Source organism: Paroedura picta, chromosome 6, assembly GCF_049243985.1.
Source record: "Paroedura picta isolate Pp20150507F chromosome 6, Ppicta_v3.0, whole genome shotgun sequence".
Lineage (NCBI taxonomy): Eukaryota > Metazoa > Chordata > Lepidosauria > Squamata > Gekkonidae > Paroedura > Paroedura picta.
In genome coordinates, this window is record NC_135374.1 from 28,005,308 (window position 1) to 28,032,689 (window position 27,382).

General features: G+C 43.9%; 1 protein-coding gene across 4 annotated transcripts; it reads right to left on the reverse strand.

Moving 5' to 3' along the window:
• Nucleotides 1–351: 351 nt before the first annotated feature.
• Nucleotides 352–27,136, reverse strand: UPK1B (uroplakin 1B). 4 transcript variants are annotated; one of them, XM_077341920.1, is made up of 8 exons: nt 27,034–27,136; nt 10,288–10,366; nt 8,275–8,475; nt 6,238–6,312; nt 5,670–5,792; nt 4,499–4,678; nt 2,818–2,901; nt 353–1,815 (listed from the first exon to the last, which is right to left on the reverse strand). In XM_077341920.1, exons 2-8 carry the CDS (start codon nt 10,354–10,356, stop codon nt 1,765–1,767), a joined length of 783 nt encoding a protein of 260 aa, XP_077198035.1. In that variant the 5' UTR covers nt 10,357–10,366; nt 27,034–27,136; the 3' UTR covers nt 353–1,764. The 4 variants fall into 4 exon arrangements, with proteins under 4 accessions (XP_077198037.1, XP_077198035.1, XP_077198034.1 ...); XM_077341919.1 differs by lacking the exon at nt 27,034–27,136 and adding an exon at nt 23,278–23,448; XM_077341921.1 differs by lacking the exon at nt 27,034–27,136 and adding an exon at nt 22,470–22,601.
• Between the last annotated feature and the right edge of the window lie 246 nt (nt 27,137–27,382).

Sequence of the window (27,382 nt, forward strand, 5' to 3'; positions counted from 1 at the left end):
ATTTTTTTATCATAAAGTCAGACATTCGAACATAGGAAGTTGACGTGCTGAATCTGACCATTGCCCTATTAGGGTCAGTACTGTCTACTCAGACTGACAGCAGTTCTCCGGGGTCTTTTGTATCATCTACTCTCTGATCCTTTTAGCCAGAGATTGCAGAGATTGAACCTGGGACCTCCTGCATGCCAAGGAAATGCTCTGTCACTGAGCAATGGCACCTCTTTGGGACGTCCATCAAGGACCAGCTTGTCCTTGAGGACTCTCATCTTTCCTGAAGAATTTGAATGGGCAGACTTTTGAGTTCCACACAATATGGTGATATTGTCTACGCAGACTAGAATATGCATTAACAAACACCATTTATTTAGACATTTTTTAACGTTCCACTTTATTGTAAAAGGCTGAATAACAAATATACAGGAACTCGTGAACAGAGCTTGTAGCATGTTCTCAGCACTCAGGATACTCAGAAGGTGCAATCACATGATGCTGAAGATCTGCAACTGGATTCCTAGTTTTAATTCTCCTTAAAAATGCCTGGATTTGAATCACGGTACTGGGAAGAAAGATCTAGCTCCCTCCTGTTTCTTGCTAACCCTTTGGAGTTCTACTAGCCCTGTTAAATAGTAAATTAACAAAAATTGGGCCCTCCCAATTTGAGCACCTGGGAAACAGCACAGGGGAGAATGACCAGATGCTCACTGTCCCAGCACCATTCAAATTCCTGCTCTGAAGCTTCTTTTCAAGGACAATACAGTCCAGTCCACTGGAGATATGAGTAGGATCTCTAGAACCTTATCTAGTTCCACCCCTCAGTTGTATTTTTCAAAGTTATGTACAATGAACAAAACATCACAAAACAGGCACATGGGTTGTTCTAAGTGGTATGAAATATCACACTGGGACACATTTTTTTAAGTGCTTTCTTATATAATTAATTGACTGGTTACAAATGAGAAACAAATGAGTAAACAATTATTCTGATCCGCTTAAGAGCATTGGAGAATTTTTTTTAATGTAGCTGCCCAGTCAATTGTTTTGCCAATACAGTTCTGCTATGATGTTCTGTAGCTTGAACTTCTCTTTGGGGCGAGTCTCTCAATAAACAGAGTATGTGTTGGAACCAGTTCCACAGGATGGTGTGCATACCATTGCTAAGTTACCCGTGATCCATTAAGAGAGGTAGCCATGAGTAACACAGTGTCACACGTATAGTTCATGGATCAAAGCTCTTAACAAGACTAACAAACCCAATTTAGCCACAGTTCCTAGTTCAACTTACATCCCTTGCATCAATCAGGGGGAAAGTGAAACATGGTAAAGTGTTTACCTCTGCAAAGATATGCTAAAATGTGTTTTGCTTACAAAGCAGAGGGAAATCATTTCAGTAATACTCTAGAATGGAATGTTACAAACACGACCTGTTTGCTCCAGACAGTTGCTTTCAAATTGGTTTGGAGACATTTCCTCTATGCTGCTACATCTGGGCAGAGCACACCCATCTAATGGTGTTGAACACAAGTTGTCACGGCACAGAATGAGGGATTAAGGCAGCCCCCCCTTTCTTTCACCCATCCCTCCATGAGTCTGTTATACTGGAAATGAGCATTGGATGACGGTCACCACTAAGCAGAGATAGAAGGGTAAAGGAAGGATCTTCAGAATCTCCAGAAAAGAAAGAGAGGGAGACCACACATATCACAACAAAAAGCCAAAAGTAACTTGCAGATTCGGAGGAGGACGAGTTGGTAAGCAGTGGCTTTCTTAACATTCAATTCTACTCCAGTAGAACATGGTGCAAAGGAGGACCCAAGTCTGAAAGGAAAACGTTTTTTAAAATCAGGAATGGCCATACACTTGCCACTGCAACATTTTATTTAGCCATTTTGCCCAGAATTTCTGCACCAAGACTCCACCACCCAGAAGAACAGCCTGCGGTAAACCTGCACAAACAGCGTAATTATATGGAGTGGAATTTCTCTGTACTGTGGTTTCTTGAGGATATTATACCCACTATGAAGAAATATAGGTGAATGCTTGTTAGAAACAAACTCATATGGACTTTACAGGAAAGTTCCCAGAAATCTAGATTCTTCCTGTCCACTCCTCCAAAATCACCTTGGATATTAAACTCTGTTAGCCTCCAGTGTTTAAGCCTCTGTGCTTTAAATTACAATGACTCCCTACTTTGAGGCAGAAAGATTATTTCCCCATAACCCTTAATTATCTGAAGTTACGGCAACTTTCCCCAAGACCACACCACCAATAATTCTAGGAAACAGTCTTATACTTCTTGGTACATTGCAGAAGAAAAGCAACACACACTGAGACTAGCCTGGGGGCCTGGTTGATAAAGATCCTCTCCTTCCCCAAAGTTACATGGATGTAGGAATGACTGGAGGGACTCCACCTATACATTACTAGGTATTTCACATCTGGTTTGCTGTCATAATTATTCATCTCCTGAACTGAGTTATACATAGAGGAAAATCCAGTTGCTAATAATTTCTACAGTGCAACAAAAATGCACTGTCCAGAGATTTATAGAAAAAACATCCTGCAGAAGGGCTTCTAAGAAATTTCATGAGAATATACAGGGACAGCAAGCAGCAGGTACAGAAGGCAAGGTTTACCTATCAAAACTAATCTGATTTGGTCACTGCAGAGAAAAGAAATCTAGTAACTGGAAACTGTATTGGCTGAGCTGTGCTCTTGAGCATGCTCTGCTCTGAATTGGAGAGGTCCCAGCCAAATAAGAAAGAACTTGTGTGTTTTCATGGAACAAGACATAATCCAGGATGTGGTACTTATACTTACCGTCCAGCAGAGAATAGCAAAGCCAAACCAGGCCACACCCCAGGCATGTCTGTTCATTGGGCCAGCAATGGTTTCATAGCAGCCCTGAAGAACCAGCCAATAAGGAAAATCACTTACAATACCTTAGCAACACATCTTGGGAAACTTCAGTCTGAGGATGGTTTCCCACTATTAGCTAACTACTTTGAATATTCAATCTTTGAACAAGAAAATGGCCAACATTCTTAACAAAATTCAGGCAGTTCCCTTGTCACAGTTGCAGAGAACAAGTACTATGATGCACAGTTTTCACACTCCGCACACTATAAACTGGTCCTAGTCCACACATGCTCATCTCAACTGGACCTCCAATCCCTATTTCTGCTGCTGGTATCAAAGCACAGTCCATTGGCCTGTCAAGTTATTGGATAGGGACCAATACTCCTTGCACGGGTTTATGCTTTTGCTTTGCAGCCCTAATAACTATTATTTAATTTCTACACCGCCCTTCCCATACAGGCTTGAGGCGGTTCACAACAATAAAACCACATACAATAAAATATGACGATCCAATCTAATACTCAAATACAATTTAAAACCCCATCCCTGCCTTTCTCAGGCTACCCCAGACTAGAGATGACATCCAATTCAAGAAATAAATAAAAAGTAAATTGGGGGAGGCCCATAAAGCTTCAAACTACCCTGGTCTCAACAATAGGCCTGGTGGAAGAGTGCTTGTTTTAGAGACCCTGTGGAACTGACAGCTCCATCGGGGCCCAGATCTCAGCTGGCAGCTCATTCTACTAGGCTGTAAAGGCCCTGGCTCTGGTCAATACCAGGCGAACATCCTTGGGGCCATGGATCACCAGCAAATTGGAGTTTAAAGAACTTACTGCTCTCTGGGAAACATTGGGAGAGGCCATCCCTCAGAAACACAGGGCCCAGACGGTGTAAGGCCTTAAAAGACAATAATAAAACCCTGGACCTGGTTGGGAACTCCACAAGCAACCAAAACAGTTATTAGTACTTCTCTCAAGCTATGCCTTCCACAATTTTCAGCAACCAGTCTCTTTTATTGTCCTTGTGTCACAAAAAGAAGAGGAAATCCATGACACACACACACACACACACACACACACACACACAGAGAGAGAGAGAGAGAGAGAGAGAGAGAGAGAGAGAGAGAGAGAATTTTTCCAATCTTAGAGCTTTAATAATATACTATACACCTTGGTTGTTTCACCTCTCTGACATTCAGGAGTAGCATAATAATAAATCACTCGTATAGTGTTTTCAAAAGGTTCCCATATATCAAGCTGGAGCTTCTTCCCCCCTATCTCAACAAGCATCACTTGATTGCCAAAAAGCTGCTTTTGCGGGCAATGACCCTTCAGTGGAAGCATGAGGGGGGGGGGAGGAAGAATCAACAAAAACTGGTCCCCCATCTCAATAGGATCCAGCCCATTATCCAAAGGTAGGCCAGAATGATCATTCCTGTAATAGAGACGGGAAGCAGAATGACATGTAGCTTCCCTGAGGCCACCTATTAATGTCATGGCCAAGGTGAGAGCCAGACTGAACCAGGGGAGGGTGTGCTTCCTGAGCCACCGTTCAGCCTTTTAGTCACTCTGCTGTATCACTGAAGGCCAGTGTTACATTTCCGATGACTGTCAAAGTGAAAAAACAAAGGAGTGATTCTTACCGTGTTGTGAAAATAGCCAGACACCCCTAATTTGCAGCCATCCATGCTGATCGGTTTTCCTAGGGTATCCATGACACAGCACTGCCGCGGCCAGGGAAAATCTGCATCATTGTTCACAGTCCTGAAGACAGATGTATAGGTCTGCCAGTCTGATGGCCCATTCACACCGCAACATTTATCCTTGGTTGGAGGGGTGGGGTGGGAAAGAGAAAAACACTGTGTGTCAGAATGATGGGCATTAAACACCTTACTGGTCCATCAGAAAAAAATAAGACAATTTGGGTTGGGAAGGAAAGGAAAAGAAAAGAAAGGACTGTGACCTAAGACTGACCAGAACGGCATTCAGTGAGGGCAGCTTTCTGGCTACACATGAGAATATTGCAGGAATGTAGCACAACTGGACAAAGCAGAAAGAGAAACAACATCCGTGGCTCTCTGCATTAATGTTTCCTCTGATAAGAAGAGCTGTTGTTTTGTATCCCACTTTTTATTACTTGAAGGACACTCAAAGTGGTTTACAATCATCTACCCATCCTCTCCGCACAAGCGATTTATATTCTGTTATTAGCCTCCCTGGGAGCCATGTTCCAAGAAGTGGTAGAATATTTTAAAGTAAAATTTAAAACCATAGAACAAACAGGAATGTTGGCCTGGAAGATGGGCTAAAGATGTACCCACAGACTAGGGTACATTCTGTGCACATTGGATAATGCATTTTCAACATGCTTTTGAAGCTGGATTTTCTTGTGCAGAATAGGAAAATAGACTTCTAAAATGCATTGAAAGTGCATTATCCAAGGTTTGCTTAGACATCTGGGAGCATGAAAAAGCAATGAAGCTTTTTAAAAATCTTAGTGGGATTTGACAGAATTGCAAGAGAGGGTTCCATACTGTTACTTCTCTCTTTTGTAAACAGCCTTTGGGCACTTCAGGAGAGAGACAGGATGCTAATGTTTTAAATAAACAAGTCTACATGCCAGAACGTGAAACACTAAGAAACCTACCAAAAGGCCAGGCTTTTTACAAACCAGACATCTGTTTCAGACTTAACATTGTTACTACTGGATTTCCCCCACCCCAGTAAAGTACATTTGTGGGCATCTCATTTCAAAAGTCATGCTTGGTTCAATGCCTGTTCCAAAACCCTATGATGACCATGAGTCATCAGTACCTCTAACATGAATCGGTTCCATGTCCTGGTGATGCCTGCACTCTTCCAGTCATCATCATTGTTGGCTGGTTCTGGATTTTGGTATTTTTCCAGCATTTGTTTCAAGAAGAGATTGGGAGTGAGCTGGAAGGCAAAGTAAAGGGAGAAGAAGCACAAATTTAGGAAGAATTATCAGAAGGCCATTCCCTTCCGATGCAAAATGATGATGGAAAAACTTTACGCTTTCTACCACCCTGTTCGATAGAAGTAGTTCAACTGAGACCAGGCTAAGTGGAAGACTGCTCACACTCTTATTGGGATATGACCAACATGCTAGAATTATATAGTTCCAAGTTATTTTTTTTAATGAATCATCACAAGAGGAGAGTATATTTTAAAGAAAAGGTTCTTGTGAGGCTTCCTCATACATCCTGACAACACTGTCAAATACATTTCTGCTTGGAGCTTCTAACCTTTTGTAGAGAAGGGTCATATATCTTTTTAGTCCCAAGGTTGAAATCAAGCAACTCAGGATGACTAAAACAACAGCCAAAAAAACAAAAGCAAAACCTTTGAAGGGAATACTCACAAAGTCTCTGTGCACAGCTGCTGTGATACTAGAGGCCACTTCAAAGGCAAAGATAATCATCATCAAGCAGATATACTGGAACACAATAGGTAGGTAGGGTTAGATCTTAAAATTAGGTCCCTCTCTCAAGCAGCAAACATGCCTTTGGGGGTACTTTTCCTTTTCTGTTCTTTAAATCATAAGAGAGTTAGAACTTCAGAAACTTGAGTAGACTACTAATTAGGGTTGGTAGGAGCCTTATGGGTCATCTCCTCTCTCCTCAATGCAGGTAATCATGAGCCAGAGTTTAAGACGCCTTCTGCTTGAAGACCTCCAGTGCAGTCTACCTCCACTGGCAAACTATTCTCACTGTTAAGGAAGTTTGTAGCGTTCAACAGAAATCCTCCTTGAGCCATTAGATCTACCAGTCTCCTATCACAGAACAAGTCTGTGTTCTCTTCCATGGGATAGAGCTCTAGAACTGCATGATTATATCTTCCTTCAATTTTCTGTTCGTCAGGCTAAACGTACTAGAGAACCAATGTGATGTAGGAGAGCCAATGCAGTATGGTAGTTAGGAGTGGCATCCTCTAATCTGGAGAACAGGATATTATTTATTGATCATGAGATTTATTTGCCACTGCTTTCGGCAAACCAGCTCATGAGAAAACCCATCTCTTCTTCTTCAGTGTGCCTTCATAGGGCTGGTTTTACAAATCCCAGCCAGCTTTGTTCCCCTCCTCTGACCCTGTTCTCATTGGTCTAATTCAGGGGTAGTCACTGCGGCCCTCCAGATGGCCATGGACTACAATTCCCATGAGCTGGCAGAGGCTCATGGGAATGGTAGTCCATGGACAACTGGAGGGCTGCAGTTTGACTACCCCTGCTGGTTCCCAGAACTTGACATAGTGCTCCTGATAGCATCTGACTAGCATGAAGCTGGATGGAACTCTAGCTTTTCTTCACATGGGTGATACACTTCTATTAATGCAGCCATATGGCCTGCTAAATCATGCCTGCCTTGTGAGCCACAACTGTCACAAAAATGATATCCTTTCCATGTGTACTACTGCCAAGCCAGGTATCCCCTGCTCTGTAAAGCACTTGATTATGTGCATTTGTCAAGTTGAAAAGCTGGGCTGAAACTCACCAATTATTCAAATTTTATTTTGAAGGTATTTACTATCCCAGCCAGGTTTGTGTAATGTGAGAACTTGATAAGGAATTCTGCCTCTGCTTTGCATTTATCTACACATCTCAAGTACTAACCAGCAAGTGAATTTTTATGTCAGCTCAAAACACTGTATTTATCTAGAGGTGTTCAGCTTATCATGGTCAACTCATACATGCAAGTCTTCCCTGGATCCCACTTCTGCTATAAATGATGATGAGGCCCACATGAACCAGTCCTCTCCCTTGGTGTAGCAGTGGAAAGCTGCCTGAGTTTGCTATACCTTGTGGAAATCCATTTTGTAACATCAGTTCCTAATTATATGTAAAGATCAGCATCAGCTCCTTAAGAAAGGCACTAAAGTTTTAATATAAGGTTCCTTACATCCCACTGCAATTTACATCCTAAGCAACTGAAAGGTTTCCCCCATCCAAGCACTAGTTTGGCGTAATTCCACCAATGGCGTTCTTGTGTTGCAACCAAGTTGAGAGGTGACAATGGCAAGGTATAAAGATCTGTTCAGAATACGAAATTTCTCTCTCTCTCTCACTATACCTTTCACAAAGATTGACAGCAAACTCTGCTTACGCATCTAATTAGAAGACAGCGCCTACCTCTTTCCTGCCAGGCTTGCGGCAGCATGGAAGCTGAAATGGCAAGTTTCATTTGAGCAGAAAGTGCCAAAGCGCAAGATTATTCAAGTTCCTGGAACTCTGCCGGTACAGTGGATAACTAGGTTGCCAAGGAAATAGAATCTCCCACACTGTTACTTATCACTATTTAGGAAGTTCCTTTGTGCAGAAGCCAGGAATACTCCAACGCTCCACCCGCTGATTGGTTCCTGAGATCAGGAGAACTCACGCACTACTGATTAGCATCCAACTTACCACCAACAACATTGTTCTGTTAGGCTGCAAGACTCCAACAATACCCAGGACAGACATACAGAAGAAACCAAAGCCAGTGAAGATCCCAATCCAGGCAGCACCGTAAATGTCGTCATTGTCAGTAGCTTCCAGTAGAGGATACAATGATTGTTGGTCTGACACAAAGAATATGCACTCTGCCATCAGGGCAAGGCCACAGAGCTACAAACAAGAGACAAATGCTGATCATGCCATCTGAACGCAATGCCTACACATTGTACGTGAGCCCACTATGTTCAAATATTGCATATAGGCCTCATGTTCTTTTGAGGGTACTCCAGATCCAGTAAATGCTCATATTTGGATATTGGGAACAGTCCTGGATGAATGTTTTTTTAGGTTATTAGATATTCTCAGAAGTGATGCCAGTCCAATGCCCAAGGCCAGCTAGGCAGTCACAGATCAGGCGTCTCAATGAGTGGATGAGAAAGTGGTGCTGGGAGGAAGGGTTAAGATTTGTTAGGCATTGAGGAACTTTGTAGAGCAAGCTGAAAAGAGACGGGCTTCACTTAAACCAAAAGGAAACCAGGCTGCTGGCAATGAATATCAAAACGGTTGCAGAGCAGCTTTTGAACTAATCCTGGTGGGAAAACAAACAGGACCTGGGGAGTCTCCAGTTCAGTTCAAAGGGATGGTTGTGTAAAAACTCATGGTGATATCAATAGGAATGTAATAGAACTTGGAACTGATGGCACAATAGGAACTGAGGGCGATGTGTAGTGACTAAAGGGCCAAGGGAGATGAGGGTTACTGGAGAGGGAGACAATTATAGGTATTGGTTTATCAATGCTAGAAGTTTTCAAGACAAGGTGGAAGACCACTAGCAAGTTGGCATTCACTGAGCTTTTTGGGGGACATACTCAGAGATGCAGTCTCTCAGATATGCAGGTTCTAGGCCATGCAAGTCCTTAATTCCCCAAGTGGGGGGTGTACTATCACCCACCTAACCAAATCCATAAGGCTAATCTTGAAATGAAGAAGGAAATGGGATGTGACTAAAGCATACAATGCTGCTATTCTGAGAGACTTCAACTACCCTCATATTGACTGGGTAAATATGTGTTCAAGTCATGCTGTGGAAATGAAATTCTAGGGGAAGAAATTAACACTAGGGAAAGGCCACAGCTTCTATGCACCATTGTTGGCTATTTAGAGGAATTGGTTGTCTGCTATGTGAGATAGAATGCTGGATTAGATCAAATGGTATTTGTAGCCCATCCTTCCATATTGCTCAGGGAAGGTAACAGCACTATAAAACATCATAAAAGATTTAAAAAAAACACACCATTGTAAGTTGTTAAATCCATGGGTTCAGGATGGACACAGGCACTGGAAGTGATTTGAGCTCTTTATTAGGACCCCAGCATGTTACAAGAAGAACTGAACTAAACAAAAAACCCATAACCAACCCCAACACATGCCACACAATAGAGCTTTGCGTGTGCCATTGGTCAGTTTCACTTTAAACTGACTGGATCTGGAAGACAGGATCTAGCCACGCATTGGTCAATTATTGTGTAGGCTTGGATCCTGCCCCTGACCTCATGTTTAGTCCTCAGCAGATCTATAGACACAACATAAACTAAATTGATGCCCCTAACTAAAATTCCAAGCAGAAGGGTTTTGGTGTCAGGAACTGATCTTGTCTCCTCTTCCCCAGTGGTGAGGTCAGCATCTTTGGGTGGATGTTATTTTGGGCCCTGATCATAAACCTGGTGGCATAGCTCCATCTTGCAAGCCCTGTGGAACTGATTAAGATTGTTCTGATTCATTGGTATGTATAACTCACATGTCCTTCACTTGTCCTGGCTTTACTTTTGGATTCTTTGGGGAAATTAGTGGGATTTGTAAGCAAGCACTGGCCTCTCTGAAATGTCTGTTGCCAATCATCTGTTATAAATAGTAACACACCTTTCACAATAAGCCCATAAGTTCTTAGAGTAGCTACCCTCTCCATTTACACAGTGTACTTACCCCTATAATGATATTGCCCATGATAAGCATGCCTTGGAAGCATCGCACACCAGTCTCTCCTTTGGCCATCTTCAGCAATCTACAAGACAGTTACAGATTAAGGAACAATGCAAGTTCAAGAATAAACCATCATGTCATAGAGAGAAAGGCACTTCAGAGTGTACAATGGACCAAGCTAACTATAGAATGTTTTCTGGAGTGTCTTTGTCAATAAGGTTCTACAGGCAGGGTTTAAAAGAATTTAGAAGATTGATTATGATGTTTATCCCCTTGTAGAGTTGCTTTGAAAGGTTACTGGGTAATAATTTAAGTGCTGATGAATGGTTAAAAGACATGGCATAGGGCACTATACCCAGCAGATATATAGACTCTAGAGGGGAAGAACTTCTTCAGAGTAATATGTAGCACAAATATCATCATCCAGAGTCCCAGAGCTAGTCCAAGAACAGAGTTCAGCTATGAATTCTGAGTTCAGCCTTCCCTAAGCAGGTGGGCTGGACATAACACACCTAAGTTACATCAAACACGAAAGAGAAGCATATCCCTTAAAACATCATACTAGTACCATGGAAAATATTTCTTGGTTGGCTCATCCCATGGCCTTTTTGTAATATCAACCTCTGAACTGGAGCTCTCCTGTGAAGATAGCACCTCATTGTCAACTGTGAATACACTGCTGCGAGCTTTTAAACGTTATTCTATGGCAGATTGTTCTCTGCAATGGCAAAGATGCCTGATTCACTTCTCAGCTTGGCGCATTCCTCCACAACACCCTTAACTGCAAAGTTCTGGTTACTGGAATAAGCCTGTGACTTTTAAGAACTATCTCCTTATCAGAAACTGCATGGCAGCTCCCGTCATCTCAGCAGCTGCTGCAAGTTTATTGCCACTGGCCAGTCATGGGCTTTTAAATGATTTGGCATAAGCTTTACAGCCAGATTCTGTCCTCCTGTGCTTTAGAAGACTGGGGAAGAACAAGCTTCTGAGGAGGGCATTTGAGAATCAGCATGGTAGTTAAAGTAACAGCGTAGGATCTGAGACACCTGGCGTCAGATCCTATTCTGTCATGAAGCTTCCTGGATAACTGTAGGCCAATTTCACTCTGTCACCCTAGCATATTTTACAGGATTCTTGTGAGGCTAAAATGAGAGATAGAAGAACCATGCAGGCCACCCTGGACTCTCTGGCAGAAGGGCATTAGAAAAGCTGAACTCCTTGGCAGGATGGTACTGAATGTAGTTTACTTACTGTGCAGTCTCATGCAAAGCTAATCCAGTCTAAGCCCAAATCGCTTTTACTGGATCGATGAGCTGAGTCAGTTGATATTAGTGATGCAAACGTTTGATTTATGACACCGGCTGTTTCAATTTTCTTGGCCAAGTGATACTTTGAGACTCAGCCTTTACCCAAGTCTCTTTGATCCTCTCATGCAAGATGCAGAGGTTTTACAGGTCCATAAATAAAGCATGGCAACCTCCCCTCCATTAAGTTTTCTGATACTAAGCTTCTTACTCGTGTACACAGACATATTTGTTTTCCGGCTTTAACCCGGTGCATTGATCCACATCACAGAAGTTAAACGTTCATGATATTTCAACAGGCTGCTATTAGATTTCTAAAGTTTTTATATTGCATTTTAAAAATCTTAGCGCTACTGCTTTTACTGTTGGATGGATATTTCACCTTTTACTTTTCGACCTCTTTGAAATCTTGAGGCAGTAGAACAATAAACTTAAAAACAAACAGAGTAATAGGACATGAAGCAAGTATCTCAAGTTACTGAGTCCCAGTTGGCTGGAAAGTCTACACCAGGGGTAGTCAAACTGCGGCCCTCCAGATGTCCATGGACTACAATTCCCAGGAGCCCCCTGCCAGCGAACGCTGGCAGAGGGCTCCTGGGAATTGTAGTCCATGGACATCTGGAGGGCCGCAGTTTGACTACCCCTGGTCTACACCCATGCTTCAAAGCAAAGGCCACCCTCAGCTTCTTGATTGCAGTAGCCTCACTCTCATGTACATGCTACCAGCCACAAGGGTCTCAGACTGTGCTTACGTGAAAGGGTCATCATTTTTCAATCCATCTCCTTGATTGGGAAGATCCCTGTTGGGTACAGTACACAATTGACGTTGCCTTCCATGATGCAGCAGAGAACACAATGCAAACCTGCCTTGACCTTTCTCACTGAAAGAGTCCTGCCCATGTTAAAAACTAGAAGTATGCTGCTGCAGCCTTGGCAGGATGTACTTGAGAAGGCAATATGAAGAACCAGTTGCATCTAGAACAGACGGGAAACCAGGAGAGTAACATTCCAAGTCACTTTTCTGAGATGGATTTGCTTTTTTTACTCTGCATTCCAGTCCCTGGTATTCTGCATGGCATTCATATTCCCTCTGCTGAGGAAACACTCATATGCATATCAGCAATATTTCTGTTTCTGTTAAAACAAGGGAAGTTACCCTAGGACACAGTGACCCGCATCTGACAGAGAACTTCAAGAAGAACTAAGAAAGAAAAGGGAAATGGAGGGAAATGGAGGGAAGGACAGAGCTCTAAAGAAGAGTACCTACAGGTTCCTAGGCACTGTAGATCAATCATCAGAAAGGCCAAAGCTGAGAGTGAGCTAAGATTAGCCAGGGAAGCCCATTGTTGGCAGGGGCTCATGGGAATTGTAGTCCATGAACACCTGGAGGACCACAGGTTGACTACCCCTGCTCCAGACTACAGAGATATATTCACCTGGAGGAAATGCATGCTTTAGAGCAGGGGTGGCCAAGCTGTGGCTCTCCAGATGCACATAGCCTACAGTTCCCATGTGCTGGCAAGGGCTTATGGGAATTGCATTCTATGGACATACTGGATGGGGGATACGCTTCTAGGTAACACTGTGTGTGAACGAGACCTTGAGGTACTTGTGGATTGTAAACTAAACATGAGCAGGCAGTGTGATGCAGCGGTAAAAAGGTGAATGGCATTTTGGGCTGTATCAACAGAGGCATCACATCAAAATCACAAGATGTCATAGTCCCATTGTATACGGCACTGGTCAGACCACACCTGGAGTACTGTGTGCAGTTCTGGAGGCCTCACTTCAAGAAGGACGCAGATAAAATTGAAAGGGTACAGAGGAGAGCAATGAGGATGATCTGGGGCCAAGGGACCAAGCCCTATGAAGATAGGGTGAGGGACTTGGGAATGTTCAGCCTGGAGAAAAGGAGGTTGAGAGGGGACATGATAGCCCTCTTTAAGTATTTTAAAGGTTGTCACTTGGAGGAGGGCAGGATGATGTTTCCGTTGGCTGCAGAGGAAAGGACACGCAGTAATGGGTTTAAACTACAAGTACAACAATATAGGCTAGATATCAGGAAAAAATTTTTCACAGTCAGAGTAGTTCAGCAGTGGAATAGGCTGCCTAAGGAGGTGGTGAGCTCCCCCTCACTGGCAGTCTTCAAGCAAAGGTTGGATACACACTTTTCTTGGATGCTTTAGGATGCTTTGGGCTGATCCTGCGTTGAGCAGGGGGTTGGACTAGATGACCTGTATGGTCCCTTCCAATTCTATGATTCTGTGATTACTCTACCTTCCTTCAGGCTAAGGAATCCTTCCTGCAGTAGAAAATCCATGTACTGTAAGTTGGAGGATGTCTCCTTAGGCTGCAAGTACTTCCCTCGGCCTGCTAGGATATTGCCCTTCACTCTTCTCGCTAAACAGGAGAGGAGTAGTTTGCATCATGCCACACCAGCTTCACCTAAGTGGCCCCTTATCTTTTCTTTCCTGCACGCTTCACTTTCAAAATGCGCAGGTGAAATTTTCCCACCTCTGCATTTCTGTGCTGGAACAATCTGCTTATTTATAACTCATTTATGAAATTTAGATACAGAAATCCTTTCCATGATTTTTTAAGAGCTAGGTTTTAATGAACCTCAACTTGAAGGCCAACCAGGCTAACCCACCATGGATGGCGAGTTCCACAGAGCATGTCTGAACTACAGTGGACAGTTGTCTGATTAGAGGGAAGTAGGAAGCGAGAGGCCTTGGGCTGTAGTGCATGGGAGTTTTTCATTTCTTTCATTTTTGGTTATTAATTCAAAGTGTTTTGTTTTAAGTATTACTTCTTGTAGGTTTCAGTGGACCCTCCCTCTTTTCCTCAGGTTTCTTGGAAGCTAAGCGGGGTCAGCTTTGAAGAAGAAGAGCTGTTTTTGTACCCCACTTTTCACTACCCAAAGGGGTCACAAAGTGGCTTACAAACCTTTCCTTCCTCTCCCCACAACAGACACCTTGTGAGTAAGGTGGGGCTGAGAAAGCTTCAGAAAAGAACTCTGTTGTCCTTACTGAGTGAACGGCTCCCGAGGGAGAGATTAAATATGTCAAGAAAGAGGGAAGGTTTAAATCCACTCTCTTGTGCTCTTCCCCATAAAACTATAACAATACAATGGGAACACTTGATCACCAGTTTCCCATGTACACGATGTGTAGGTCAATCCTGAGAGCATGAGTGTACATGGGAGAATCTCATATGCCTATATACACTTTATCTTGTTTTCCCCATTCCCCGTAACATTCTTTCTATGAATGGAATAAAGTCTGTTTTGCTTCCTTGACCTCAGGTCTTTGGGAGCCCAAGGACATTGTTCTGGAAGCCACTGGAACTAAAACATCTCTGCTCAGACCTTGTTGATTTACAGGTTAGACAGGCCTTGCTTTCCATTTCCCCCAGAGTAACACTGGACATTTCCTCCGACATACTGATCTCATATGCTTTTATGTATTTATTGTCCCCAGCACAAAATGTGCCTGATTTCAGCATCGCTTGGTTATTTGCCAAGCACAAACAGAATACAAAATAAAACCATGCCTCTAAGGTTAAGTTATTGGAAAGATGTCAAGACAGAATGGACAAGAATACATTCCCCAATCCCCACAGGAAGCTCTAGCCTATTATATAGTTCCAGATCTTGCTGTAGATGAACATACATAAGTGGTATCATCCCAAGGGAAGGCTAAGGCTTACGAATTGTAGCATAACATGAACCAGAGCCCAAGAGAGCCTGGGACATAGCCATATTGCTGGGTTTGTTTTTACATATCACAGGTCACATGCCATGTGATTCTACACCAGCTTCATCAGATCAATGTTCTATTAGACTGGGAACTCCAAGCATTTTGAGCCCGTGAGCACCTTTGGAATTCTGACACAGGTTGGTGGGCACAACCATAAAATGGCTGCCACAGGAGGCAAAGCCACACCCAGAGGAAGCCCAAGTGCAGGAGAGAAGAAGGGTAATTAAAAATATACTGGGAGCTGTGGACCAGCCAGTTTCAGCAGAGCAAAGTGATGCAGAGGACTCCTCTGAACCTGAACTGGACAGAGACACTGCAGGAGTAGGCAGTCTCTGAGAGACCGATCCACAGCCAAGTACCAGTACAATGGCCCCTCAGCCCTCAGCTGGCAACAGAGAGTCATCTGCCAGCCAGTTCACCAGAGTCTCAGGCACAGTGTAGGAGGAAAACAAGGGGGGAACTTCGGGACAGAAGATGCTGTGCCAGGTTGGCAGCACAGCATCAGTTTCACATCAACAATGAGGAGGAATGTTTGCAGGAACAGCAGTGAGGAGGCCAGAAGTGTTTACATAAAAGCAGCAAATTAGGGAGTGGCTGCATGGAAACAAGGTGTCCGTTAGTCACTGACCTTGCAGCCTGTATTCTGAGCTGATTCCCTTGTCTAGGACCCTGGACTGTGTTCCAGAACTTTTCTCTAGGATTTCCCCTTTGACTTGAAGTTGTGAATTTGGATTAACTGGTATTTGAACTTTGGACTGGCATTGTAACAAACCTTGATGATTAGTTATTACCTTTGTCTGCCTGCTGTGTGTCTGCACTCAAGACACCACAAGAATGGGTTGAGAGAGAATAAAACAAACACTGTGGTGGCTGCTGATACCGAAATAACGTAATTTTAATCTAGATAGCCTATCAGAAGCCATGCTAAGCAACAGCCCCACCTGAACACACCCAGTTTCTGAAGACACTTGGTGGACACCAAGACAGCTATCACTGGACACCACAGTGCACATGAACATTATATTGGGGATCTCAATATTAGAACACTACAGGAGACTAAAGATGGTAGCTGTCTGCCAAAGCCTACCTAGAATTCCCATCCCAGCATAGGATAGTGGGTGACCTTGGGCCAGTTATAGTTATCTCAGAGCTCTCTCAGCCCCAGCTATCTCATAGGGTGTAGATAGAGGAAGGGAAGGTGATTGTGAGCTGTTTTGAGATTCCTTCAGGTGGTGAAAAGTGGAGTATAAAAAACAGCTCTTCTTCTTCTATCCCAGCACTGTACAAAGCAAACATGGCCACCAGTTTTGCCACATAAAGGGGGAATCAAATGCATCCTGCCCTCTAAATTAATCAGTGTTCATGTTCTCCACAAGTCAACTCAAAATAACAGAGATATTAGGGCACTGTACATAGACTGGCCAAAATACTCATTTCTTCATACAATTAAACTTGGTGTAGTGGTTAGGAGTGCAGACTTCTAATCTGGCAATCCAGGTTTGATTCCCCACTCCTCCTCCACATGCAGCCAGCTGAGTGATCTTGGGCACTCCACAGCACTGATAAAGCTGTTCTGACCGAGCAGTGATATCAGGGCTCTCTCAGCCGCACCTGCCTCACAGGGTGTCTGTTGTGGGGAGAGGAAGGGGAAGGCGAATGTAAGCCACTTTGATACTCCATCTGGTAGGAAAAAATGACATATAAGAACCAGCTCTTCTTCTTCTACATACTTTAGCAAGTTTAGGTTTGATAAAACTAGGGGTTTAACTCAATAGTACATTTCAGCTTTGCTATCACCATATATAGAGCCTCTTGTGGCGTAGAGTGGTAAGGCAGCGACATGCTGTCTGAAGCTGTCTGCCCATGATGTTAGGAGTTCAATCCCAGCAGCTGGCTAAGGGTTGACTCAGCCTTCCATCCTTCTGAGGTTGGTAAAATGAGTACCCAGCTTGCTGGGAGGTAAACGGTAATGACTGGGGAAGGCACTGGCAAACCACCCTGTATTGAGTCTGCCATGAAAACACTGGAGGGCGTCACCCCAAGGGTCAGACATGACTCGGTGCTTGCACAGGGGATACCTTTACCTTTATCACCATATATGCAGCCTGAAGCCATCAATCAGCCTTAGCAATGAAGAAACCAAAAGAAGATCCTAGCAAGCACAGTAGGTTCACCCAGTGCTGAACTACTTGCTATCCTTACCAAGCTCCTTGGATCAAAAGGTGTGATAAAGACATGATAGAGAGGGTGCCAGCTAGCTATAAGTATGTTTTGGTGCATAACAAACACTTTTCTTGTAAGTTCTCAGCATGCACAATAGTATTTACACTGCAGCACAGTAATCAGAGCCACCATTTCTCCTGGCTGAGCCTTTATACTACTCCGTGATCTTTAACCCTAAATCCTGCTGGGAAGACCACAGTGGCTCATGTGATCAGATCATTAGGTTGCTCCCATGCATACTCATGTTTCCTTTGGGCAAGAGGTGAGCTATTGAGGTGAGCTAAGACACTGGCAGTCTTCAAGCAAAGGTTGGATGTACACTTTTCTTCTGTGCATCCAAAGCTTTAGGATGCTTTGGGCTGATCCTGCGTTGAGCAGGGGGTTGGACTAGATGGCCTGTATGGCCCCTTCCAACTCTATGATTCTATGAAAAAGGGGTTAGTCTTCTTATTGGCATGCAAGTCAGATGATTTAGCAGTCCAATCTAAACAAGGCACTTGCCCTGAAGACTGCGAGCTGTCAGGGGATTTCAGTGCAGATGAGATTTCCAAGGCATTGAAGGACATCAAGAGTGGAAAGGCACCAGGTTTTGACTGCATCCATAATGAGTTCCTGATTGACAGTAGCATGTTCGCTAAAAAGTGGCTCACAAAGTTTCTCATGGATATCATGAGAACAGGAATGCTGCCAGAGGAATTCAAGAAAGTAAAGACAGTTGCTATTCTGAAACCTAGAAAATCAAAATGTCTGGCAAAAAGTTAGACTTATTTCCCTTCTGAGCTCATGGTATAAACTTCTCAAGAGACTAATCCTGAACAGAATCATTGACAGAATTAATGAACATGTTCCTAAAGAGCAAGCAGGATTTAGACCTTGTCATAGTTGTGAAGATCAGGTCCTCAGCAAAACAACTTTCATTGAGGCAGGGTATCAGAAATGTCTTAAGATGTTAGCTGTTTTTGTCAATTTGACTATCAGTTATGACAGTTTGGAGGGATGCCCTGTTGTACAAGTGTTCCACCGCTGAACATTATTTTGACTCCTAAATTACATGCTGAGTGAAAGACGTTTCCAAGTAATCAGACCGCAGGGCTCCATCCTTGTTCTAGTTCTTTTCAACCTATAGATCTCTGATGTTCCTGAGACAATATTCAGGAAGTTTGCTCATGCCAATGATATGGTGAATGCAGTTAGGCACAAATCAATGGAAAGGACTGAGGAAATACTGACCAAGGTCCTCAAAATTTTGACTGACTACTAATGTAAATGGTGGCTCATTCCAAGTCCAGGAAACACAGAATGCTTCTGTTTCCATCTCAATAACCATCTTTCCAACTGCGAACTGAATGTGTATTTTAATGGCACCCAACTTACACACAATCAGATACCTATGTATCTTGGCATCTCCCTGGATAGGACCTTGAGCTATAAACACCAATTTACCAATGTAGCAGCAAAAATACACATGCAAAATAACATCCTCCCCAAAATTATGTGGTACAACTTGCATTGCATCTGCTAAAACACTTAGATACCCAGCTTTGGATTTGATGTATAGTACTGCAGAATGCAGTGCTTCAATGTGTCTATGTTCACAAACTCAATGCCTAACTCAATACAACAATGAAAATCATCAGTGGATGTATTAAGACCACTCCGACCTATGGGCTACCTATGTTGTGCTACACCGCTCCCCTACATCTCCAAACACAAGATGTTCTTCTCTGTGAATATAGGAAGATCACTGAAAACAGAAAGCTGTCCATTCACCAAAATATGGCCTATTCATAATAAAGATCCAGACACCTAGCAATGAGATCTGCACAAGTCCCACAATTACAAAATCTTGATCTATGGAATGGATGCAATCAGTTCCTCCTTATGTCCAGAGGCCTGCAGGATTTGACTTGCCATGTAACACACGGAAGATGGCTAATAGAATATGATCATTCTTTGGTAGATGTGTTGACCTGTTGTTTAAATGGGGCGAAACAGCAGGACCCACTGTGATTCTGAAGCAGCCCGCCACACTATTTTTCATCTTTCATAGGAATGTGAGCATCGTGCTTTCCAGGGAGATGTGAGGCAGCTCTTTCCCCAACTGCAGTAGAGTGGATTCAAAATTTAGATAGAATATAGTGGGATTGTTCAATCTATCTGTATACCAGTGGGATCAACTTGGATCACCCCAAAATCTCCAGGTATTTCCCAGCTCTATAAAGTATCTATTTGGACCCAGGCTTGATAGGCAGCAAGAAGAAGAAGAAGAAGAAGAAGAGTTGGTTCTTATATGCCGCTTTTCCCTTCCCGAAGGAGGCTCAAAGCGGCTTACAGTCGCCTTCCCATTCCTCTCCCCACAACAGACACTCTGTGGGGTGGGTGAGGCTGAGAGAACGCTGATATCACTGCTCGGTCAGAACAGTTTTATCAGTGCCTTGGCGAGCCCAAGGTCACCCAGCTGGTTGCATGTGGGGGAGCGCAGATTCGAACCCGGCATGCCAGATTAGAAGTCCGCACTCCTAACCACTACACCAAACTGGCTCAAGAGCCTCTTGTGGCACAGCAGTGGTAAGGCAGCAGACATGGAGTCTGAAAGCTCTCCCCATGAGGCTGGGAGTTCAATCCCAGCAGTCGGCTCAAGGTTGACTCAGCCTTCCATCCTTCCGAGGTCGGTAAAATGAGTACCCAGCTTGCTAGGGGGTAAACGGTAATGACTGGGGAAGGCACTGGCAAACCACCCCGTATTGAGTCTGCCATGAAAACGCTAGAGGGCGTCACCCCAAGGGTCAGACATGACTCAGTGCTTGCACAGGGGATACCTTTACCTTTTTACCTTGATAGGCAGCAGGTCATAATTTCTAGGCCTGTAGTTACCTCCTGTATTCAGGAAGACTCCATGAAGCCTAATTCAAATTGGATGGTGGCTAAGAAAAAAGGCACTTACCTGTGCGATTATGCACTGGTACAGTGTCTCATTTAAGCTGAGTTGCTGCCTACACAATGTCATCACGGAGCATGAGCAACCGCTTCACATGGGTGGCAGCTTGGTTTATAGGAGATGCTGAGTAAATGCAGAGTCCCAAGGAAAAGTGCTTTCTGGTGTTGGCCAGCATCAGATTTGAACCAAGTTTTCATCCCAGGAGTGTCTGGAGTGCTCCTTACCAGCCTCCTTGGTGTCACTGAGCTGTTCCTCAGCTTCCAAGGCGGGGTGCTGATACTTCAAGAAGCCACTGAGAGCCATCCAACCACAATCCAAACAAATCCAAAACTTCTCAGCCCTGACAAGATGAAGCGCCCTGCCCTGCCCTGCCCCTAAATACAGCTGTGCAGTAACATGCCCTGGACCCATTTTGTTTCTTCAACACCACACCTACAATGGACTGCACACAGCTTTTTGACTGTTCCCCATCAGACAGCAGCAAACGCCTTGCTCCGAGGCTCCGGGAACATCCGGTGCACTAGGGTGTATATTATGGCAAAAATGGGGAAATATTAAATCATTCATCCCATCCACACGATAAAATCACAGACTGACTCCAAAATATATTTAGCATCTTAAATTACTCTCCATGGTTCTTTGTCACTATAGATCTCTCTCCCCCTCCCCATCAGCAATTGGGATTTGCTATGTGTACTTTAGCTAGCAAGGAAAATGCCACTCATACAGGCAGACAAGTATGAATTTATGACAGTATTAACCGTGTCAGCCACCTAGTACATGCTGTGACCTTCTCATTCAGCAGCTGTTCTGACAGTTTGGTTGTTGTGAAGCTATTCTACTTCTCCAGCAGGAAACTTAATGACAGCTGATCATTACTCACTGCAATTACTGTTGATTTGTTCCCTTATTTTTGAGCCCGCAAGTTACAGTGCAGTCGGCATGCGAGCCTGTTCCTCACGACACGCAAATTCTAGGGTCTCTCCATGTTAAGCAAGTGCATACACAAAGTTTTAGTATGAGGGAACACACCGCCCTATGTGAGAGCCAGTTTGGTGTAGTGGTTAGGAGTGCGGACTTCTAATCTGGCATGCCCGGTTTGATTCTGCACTCCCCCACATGCAACCAGCTGGGTGACCTTGGGCTCGCCACGGCACTGATAAAATTGTTCTGAGCGAGCAGTGATATCAGGGCTCTCTCAGCCTCACCCACCTCAGAGGATGTCTGTTGTGGGGAGAGGAAAGGGAAGGTGATTGTAAGCCTCTTGAGCCTCCTTCGGGTAGAGAAAAGTGGCACATAAGAACCAACTCTTCTTCTTCTGAACATCTTTCTAACTGCTTTGAAAGGTTCTTACCTGAACTCTATGTGTAGAGAGGAGCAACCCACAAAATGGCATATTACTATATAAATGACAGAAGTTGCTATGTAAGGAGAGTTTGTAGTGGACATACCAATGCTCAAACATTTTAGAAAACAACCACCATCAGGTTCAACATATTAGACACCTGGTGTCCTATTAAGACTGAAATGTTTATGTATTTACATATTTCTGTGCAGCCTTCCTACCCAATGGGGACCCAAAGCAACTTACACCATTCTTCCCTTCTCCATTTTAGCTACGCCACCATTTTTGTGAGGGGGGGGGGTGAGGCAGAGCGAACACGATTGGCTCAAGGTCTCCTGGAAAGCTTCCACAGCAGTGCAGGATCTCCTAGACCCTCGTTTAAACATTAACCATGACCCAGTGCTGATGTATATCTTGCTTAAGGTGACCAGATTGTCTCACTTTTGGAGGGACATCTGGGGGCACCTGGCAAATTGTACTTATGTTGAAATTAAAAATATATATATTACAATACTATTTTTGCATTCTATGCCTTCTATGAAAATTTTTGTTGCTCCATATAGACCAAATTTTAAATTAAGAACCCCCCCCCCCCGGTCAATGATGTCCCACTTTACCAATGTTAAAATCTGGTCACCATGATCTTGCTCTAACACAAGCCTCTCATGCAGGCTACCCAGCAAGTAAGCTCTGCTGATAGCTGATGTCCTCCACACATATGGGTCCAGGCTTCCCAGCTTGCCCTCATTAGATAAATGGGTCTCCAGTCACCTAGTGTAGATAGATACCAGAAGAAGATAGATACCTTTGCTTATGCTTGGACCTAAGATACACCACTGAGTTTCAAATGAGCGGGGGGGGGGGGGGAAGAGATTACTTCAGATGGTCCTGAGTCTGTCAAGAGATTCCTGTTTAAGAAATCAATCCTATCTGTTTCACAAAGTGCTCCTGCTGGCAAAAGAAAAGTGAAGTCGTTCTTTCTGCATTACAAAGAGTTAACCAGGCAGGGAAGCAGGAGGGTGGGTACAATCACTTTTCTGTCAGCTTTACTAAAAGGAGGAGAAACTCTTTCTGCTTGGGATTATTTGGTAAAAGTGACGGGAGGAGGGGGGGAGATGAGAGCTCTTTATTGTCTCTTCAACATGTTCCCCCAAGCCTTTTAACGCTGCATTATCGCTAAGCAACATCTCTCTTGCAAGAAACAATAGAGGCTGAAGGCACAATCCTACACAGAGCTGTGCTGCTTGAAGTCCCATTGAGTTTCATGAAGTAGAAGCTGCTTCGCCATGGCGAGAACTGCAGCCTTGTACAGAAAGAAGCATGAACAAAGAAGAAGGGGGAAGGAATGCCCCAGTCGCTAACAGCTATTAACCTTGCAGTTACTTTTTAAAAATAAGCAGAAATCAGAAGACCCAGAAAACTTACCTTCTTTGCTTCTCGGTGGACCCAACCACAGCTCCCTTGCTCAGCAAGTTCTCCTCAGTCACTCTTTAAGAGAGCTCCCAGCACCTAAGCACAATTGTGTATGATTGGGGAGGGGGGAGCATATCACACGCGAAAGCTCTGCATCTGGTCAAACCAGTTCTTCAGTTGTGATGGGACCAGTGGGTGTCTCTGCCTACAAGATATTCTGATTATACCGGAATGTTGTTCTGTACACGACCATGTGCTAAACTTTGCTCTTGCAATGCTGTCAAATATGGACATGTGACTCATCTATACGTGATCTTTGAAAGGGAACAGGTAAGTTTTAAGAAAAGAGTCACTAGTATTCACATAAACCTCAAGGACTGTAACACTGACCAAGCAGGTATAAGGCAAACGTGATTCCCTGGAAAAGAGAAGAATGTTATAGTGCACAGGTGCCTTGTACCTCGACAGACCACTGGTCTACCTTGCCCAGGATAAACTATTTGGTAGGAGTTCTCCAAAGGTCTCCAGCTAAGCTCTTTCCCAAAAACTCCCTAAGACTCTTTAACTAGAGACACCAATATTTCAGCCTAATGTCTTCTGTATGTGAAGTATGCTGTCTACCACTTAGAAATAGTGGAATTCAATAGATTGACATTTAACTGCTAAAAATGAATGGCAGGGATCTCCAAAATGGCAGCCATCAAAGGGTTTCTTGGCATCCACTTGTTTCTTTCCCAAAGCAAATAGCCAGTCCTAGTCTTCCTCCATTTTGCTGGAGAAAAAAGACAGGCCTTTTTGGGGCAGGCCTTTTTGATTTGACACAGCCTCCTATGATTTGGGGGACTGAGATTTGTTTTAAATTATAAACCCTCAGTTACTGTGTGTTCTTAGGGTAGCAAATGTGGAGGCTTTAGGTTTGCTACCATGAGGTGAGCAAGTAGAATATGGAAGTCATAGAAATAGGAATTGTTTGTAAACAACACCAAAGATTAATTTATTGGTTTGTTCCAAAGAAAAGGTCAGCAGCAGGTCTTCAGGTAGTCAAGAGGAGGCACCTGTCTGAGGCACATAATTTGAAGCTGGCTTTGGCTTCATTGTGTGCTTTGAATTGTGTTTCAAGTTTTCAGGCTCAGAGACTTTTACTGACTGCCATTAAGATGGGTTCCGTCACATACACTGGATTTCACTAAGGGTGCCAACCTCCAGGTGGAGCCTGGGGGATCTCCTGGGATTACAGTTAATCTCCAGACTGCAGGGAACAGTCCCTTTGGAGATAGGGTTGCCAGGTCCCCCTAGCCACCAGCAGGTTGCCATATCCAGACTGGGAAACTCCTGGAGATTTGGGGATGGAGACTGATGAAGACAAGGATCTCAGTGGCGTACAATACCATAGAGTCCACTCTCCAAACTATTGACTTTCTCCAAAGGAACTGCTCTGCATAGTCTGGGAGATGAGTTATGACTGTGGGTTGATTCCATGTTCCCACCAGGAGGCCGGCACCCCTATCGGGAAGATATCACTTCTGGAGTCCCACAAGGAGCAGTCCTCTCTCCTACTTTATTCAACATCTTCATGCACCCTCTTGCCCAACTGGTATGGAAGTTCAGGCTGGGTTGCTATCAATATGCAGATGACACCCAGCTCTTCCTCCTGATGGATAACCGCCCTAACTCTCCCCCAGAAGCATTAACCAGCTGCCTGGATGCAGTGACAAGATGGCTCAAACAGAGTCATCTGAAGCTCAATCCTTCAAAGATAGAGGTCCTGTGGTTGGGTAGGATGGGACCTTATGAGGAAGTGCATCTGCCCACTCTGGATGGTGTGCAGCTCCCAGTAGCTCACTCTGCCAGGAATTTGAGTGTGATCCTGGATGCTTCCCTCTCAATGGAGGCTCAGGTCACAAAGGTAGCACCAGCTGGCATTCTACCACCTTCACCAAGCCAAACTACTAGCGCCTTACTTGGCCCCGGAACACCTAGCCACAGTGATCCATGTGATGGTCACCCCTTGACTGGACTCCTGCAACTTGCTCTATGCAGGCCTTCCCTTGGCTTTTATCTGGAAACTACAGCTGGCCCAAAATGCAGCGGCCAGGGTCCTCACAGTAACACAATGGAGGACCCATGTCTGGCCCACCCTCCATCAACTGCAATGATCAGATGAATTCCACATCAGACTAAAGGTTTTGGTCCTTACCTTCAAGCCCATATGTGGTCAGGGCCCACTGTACTTGCCTTTCTGCCTACACCCCTCAAAGAGCCTTGCACTCTGCCACCACCAACCAGCTAATGATTCCTGGCCCAAAAGGACCAAAGCCTTCTCTGTACTGGCCCCCACCTGGTGGAATGAGCTCCCAGAGGAGATCAAGGCCCTGACGGAACTAAAACAGTTCTGCAGGGCCTGCAAAGCGGAGCTCTTCTGCCAGGCATTTGGTTGAGGCCAACCAAAATTTACAACACCACTGGGCCCTTGAATCGTCCCCCTCAGCAATTCATGTACCTGAACCCAACCATGGACCTGTTGATTGTTACTGTGCTAAACTGTGATCTGTTACGGTTCTTGGTATTATCACTGTTTTACTGTATTATATTTTTTCTGATGTGGAACAAGTTTAATATATTGTTTATATTCTCTGTGAACCACCCTGAGCCTCAGGGGAGGGTGACATACAAATATATAATAAATACAATAAATAGTTCCTTTGGAGTGTGGATTCTCTCCCAGAGCTAGATTCATGTGGGTTGCTGTGTTGGTCTGAAGCAGCAGCAGGACAGAGTTTGAGTCCGGTGGCACCTTTAATTTATTTATTTATTTATTTATTTAGATTTATATACCGCCCTCCCCGAAGGCTCAGCAAAGATTTATTCAAGACAGCAAAGATTTATTCAAGGGATAACCTTTGTGTACAAGCACACTTCTAGACTAATTTGTCACACTAGCAGGAAGAGCTACTCTTCAAACTGTCTGCTGTTTTACCAAAGCAGGAAACAAGTATCGAGCTGACCCACTAATTCTTAACTTCTTGAAAGTCATTTCTTTATTTCTTGAAAGCCAAAACAGGCATTGGTCAAACCTCATTTTCACAAATAATTTCTTCTTCGGTGGCTATAATGATAGCATATTAATGGGATTTTTTTTCTCATTATAAATTATTGCCACCTACCTTACAATGTTTTAATTACTGTTCAATACTATTTTGAATGTAGAATATTTTAAACAAATTTTGCCTCTTTACCTAAAGGCATAGAATCATAGAATAATAGAGTTGGAAGGGACTGCACTGTGCAGGACATTCACAACCCTATTGCTCATAGATAGAATATTAATACGATAGGCAATCATTTATAATGAGAAAAAATGTTACATTTTTAAATTGATTTCATTAATTACCATTGATATGTTATAACCACTGAGGAAGACATTATTTGTGAAAACAAGGTTTGACCAGTACCCATTTTGATTTTCAAGAAGTCAAAAATTAGTGCGTCAGCTTGATATTTGTTTCCTGTTTCTACTCTGGCTGACCAGGTTGTCTTGGTTGCTATTTTACTGAGGCAGAACAGAATTGGGATAGGATTCTGGAATACCAATCCCATAGGTTCAGCTGAATGTAGGGTTGCTAGCTCTGGGGTGGGAAATACCTGGAGACTTTGAGCTTAGAGCCAAGATTGAGCGGGAGGGAGGGACCTCAATCACTATTCTTCAGTATAAGTATACTCATTGAACACTATAAAGTTGAAGTTGCATGTAGACAACTCAATTCATACCTGATTGGTACTCCCTGAAGGTGTGCTGCCAATCGGAGAGAACACTCTGCCAGTGAGGGCCATTGAGTTCAAACTGTGTGCAGACAACATACTCCATACCTGACTAGTCTTCCCTGGGGCTGTACTGCTATTTGGGAGAGAGAATTTTGCCAATGAGGGTCAATCAGTTCAAATTGCACTTGGCTAATGAGGGCCAATCAGTTCAAATTGCACTTGGCTAATGAGGGCAAATCAGTTCAAATCGCATGCAGACAACTCTCTCCCTACCTGATTGGCCCTCCCTGGGGGTGTGTCACAAATAGGGAGAGGGCACTTCCAATGAGAGTCAATGGTAAGGCTTATTTGTCCT

Excerpts from the sequence above, each read along its gene's own strand:
- UPK1B (XM_077341922.1), bottom strand. The coding sequence starts at position 10,356 with ATGGCCAAAGGAGAGACTGGTGTGCGATGCTTCCAAGGCATGCTTATC. Across the intron at positions 6,313-8,274 it reads ACAGAACAATGTTGTTGGTG|TATATCTGCTTGATGATGAT; the intron begins GTAAGTTGGATG and ends ATTGTGTTCCAG. Across the intron at positions 2,902-4,498 it reads CTGGCTATTTTCACAACACG|GGCTGCTATGAAACCATTGC; the intron begins GTAAGAATCACT and ends CTGGTTCTTCAG.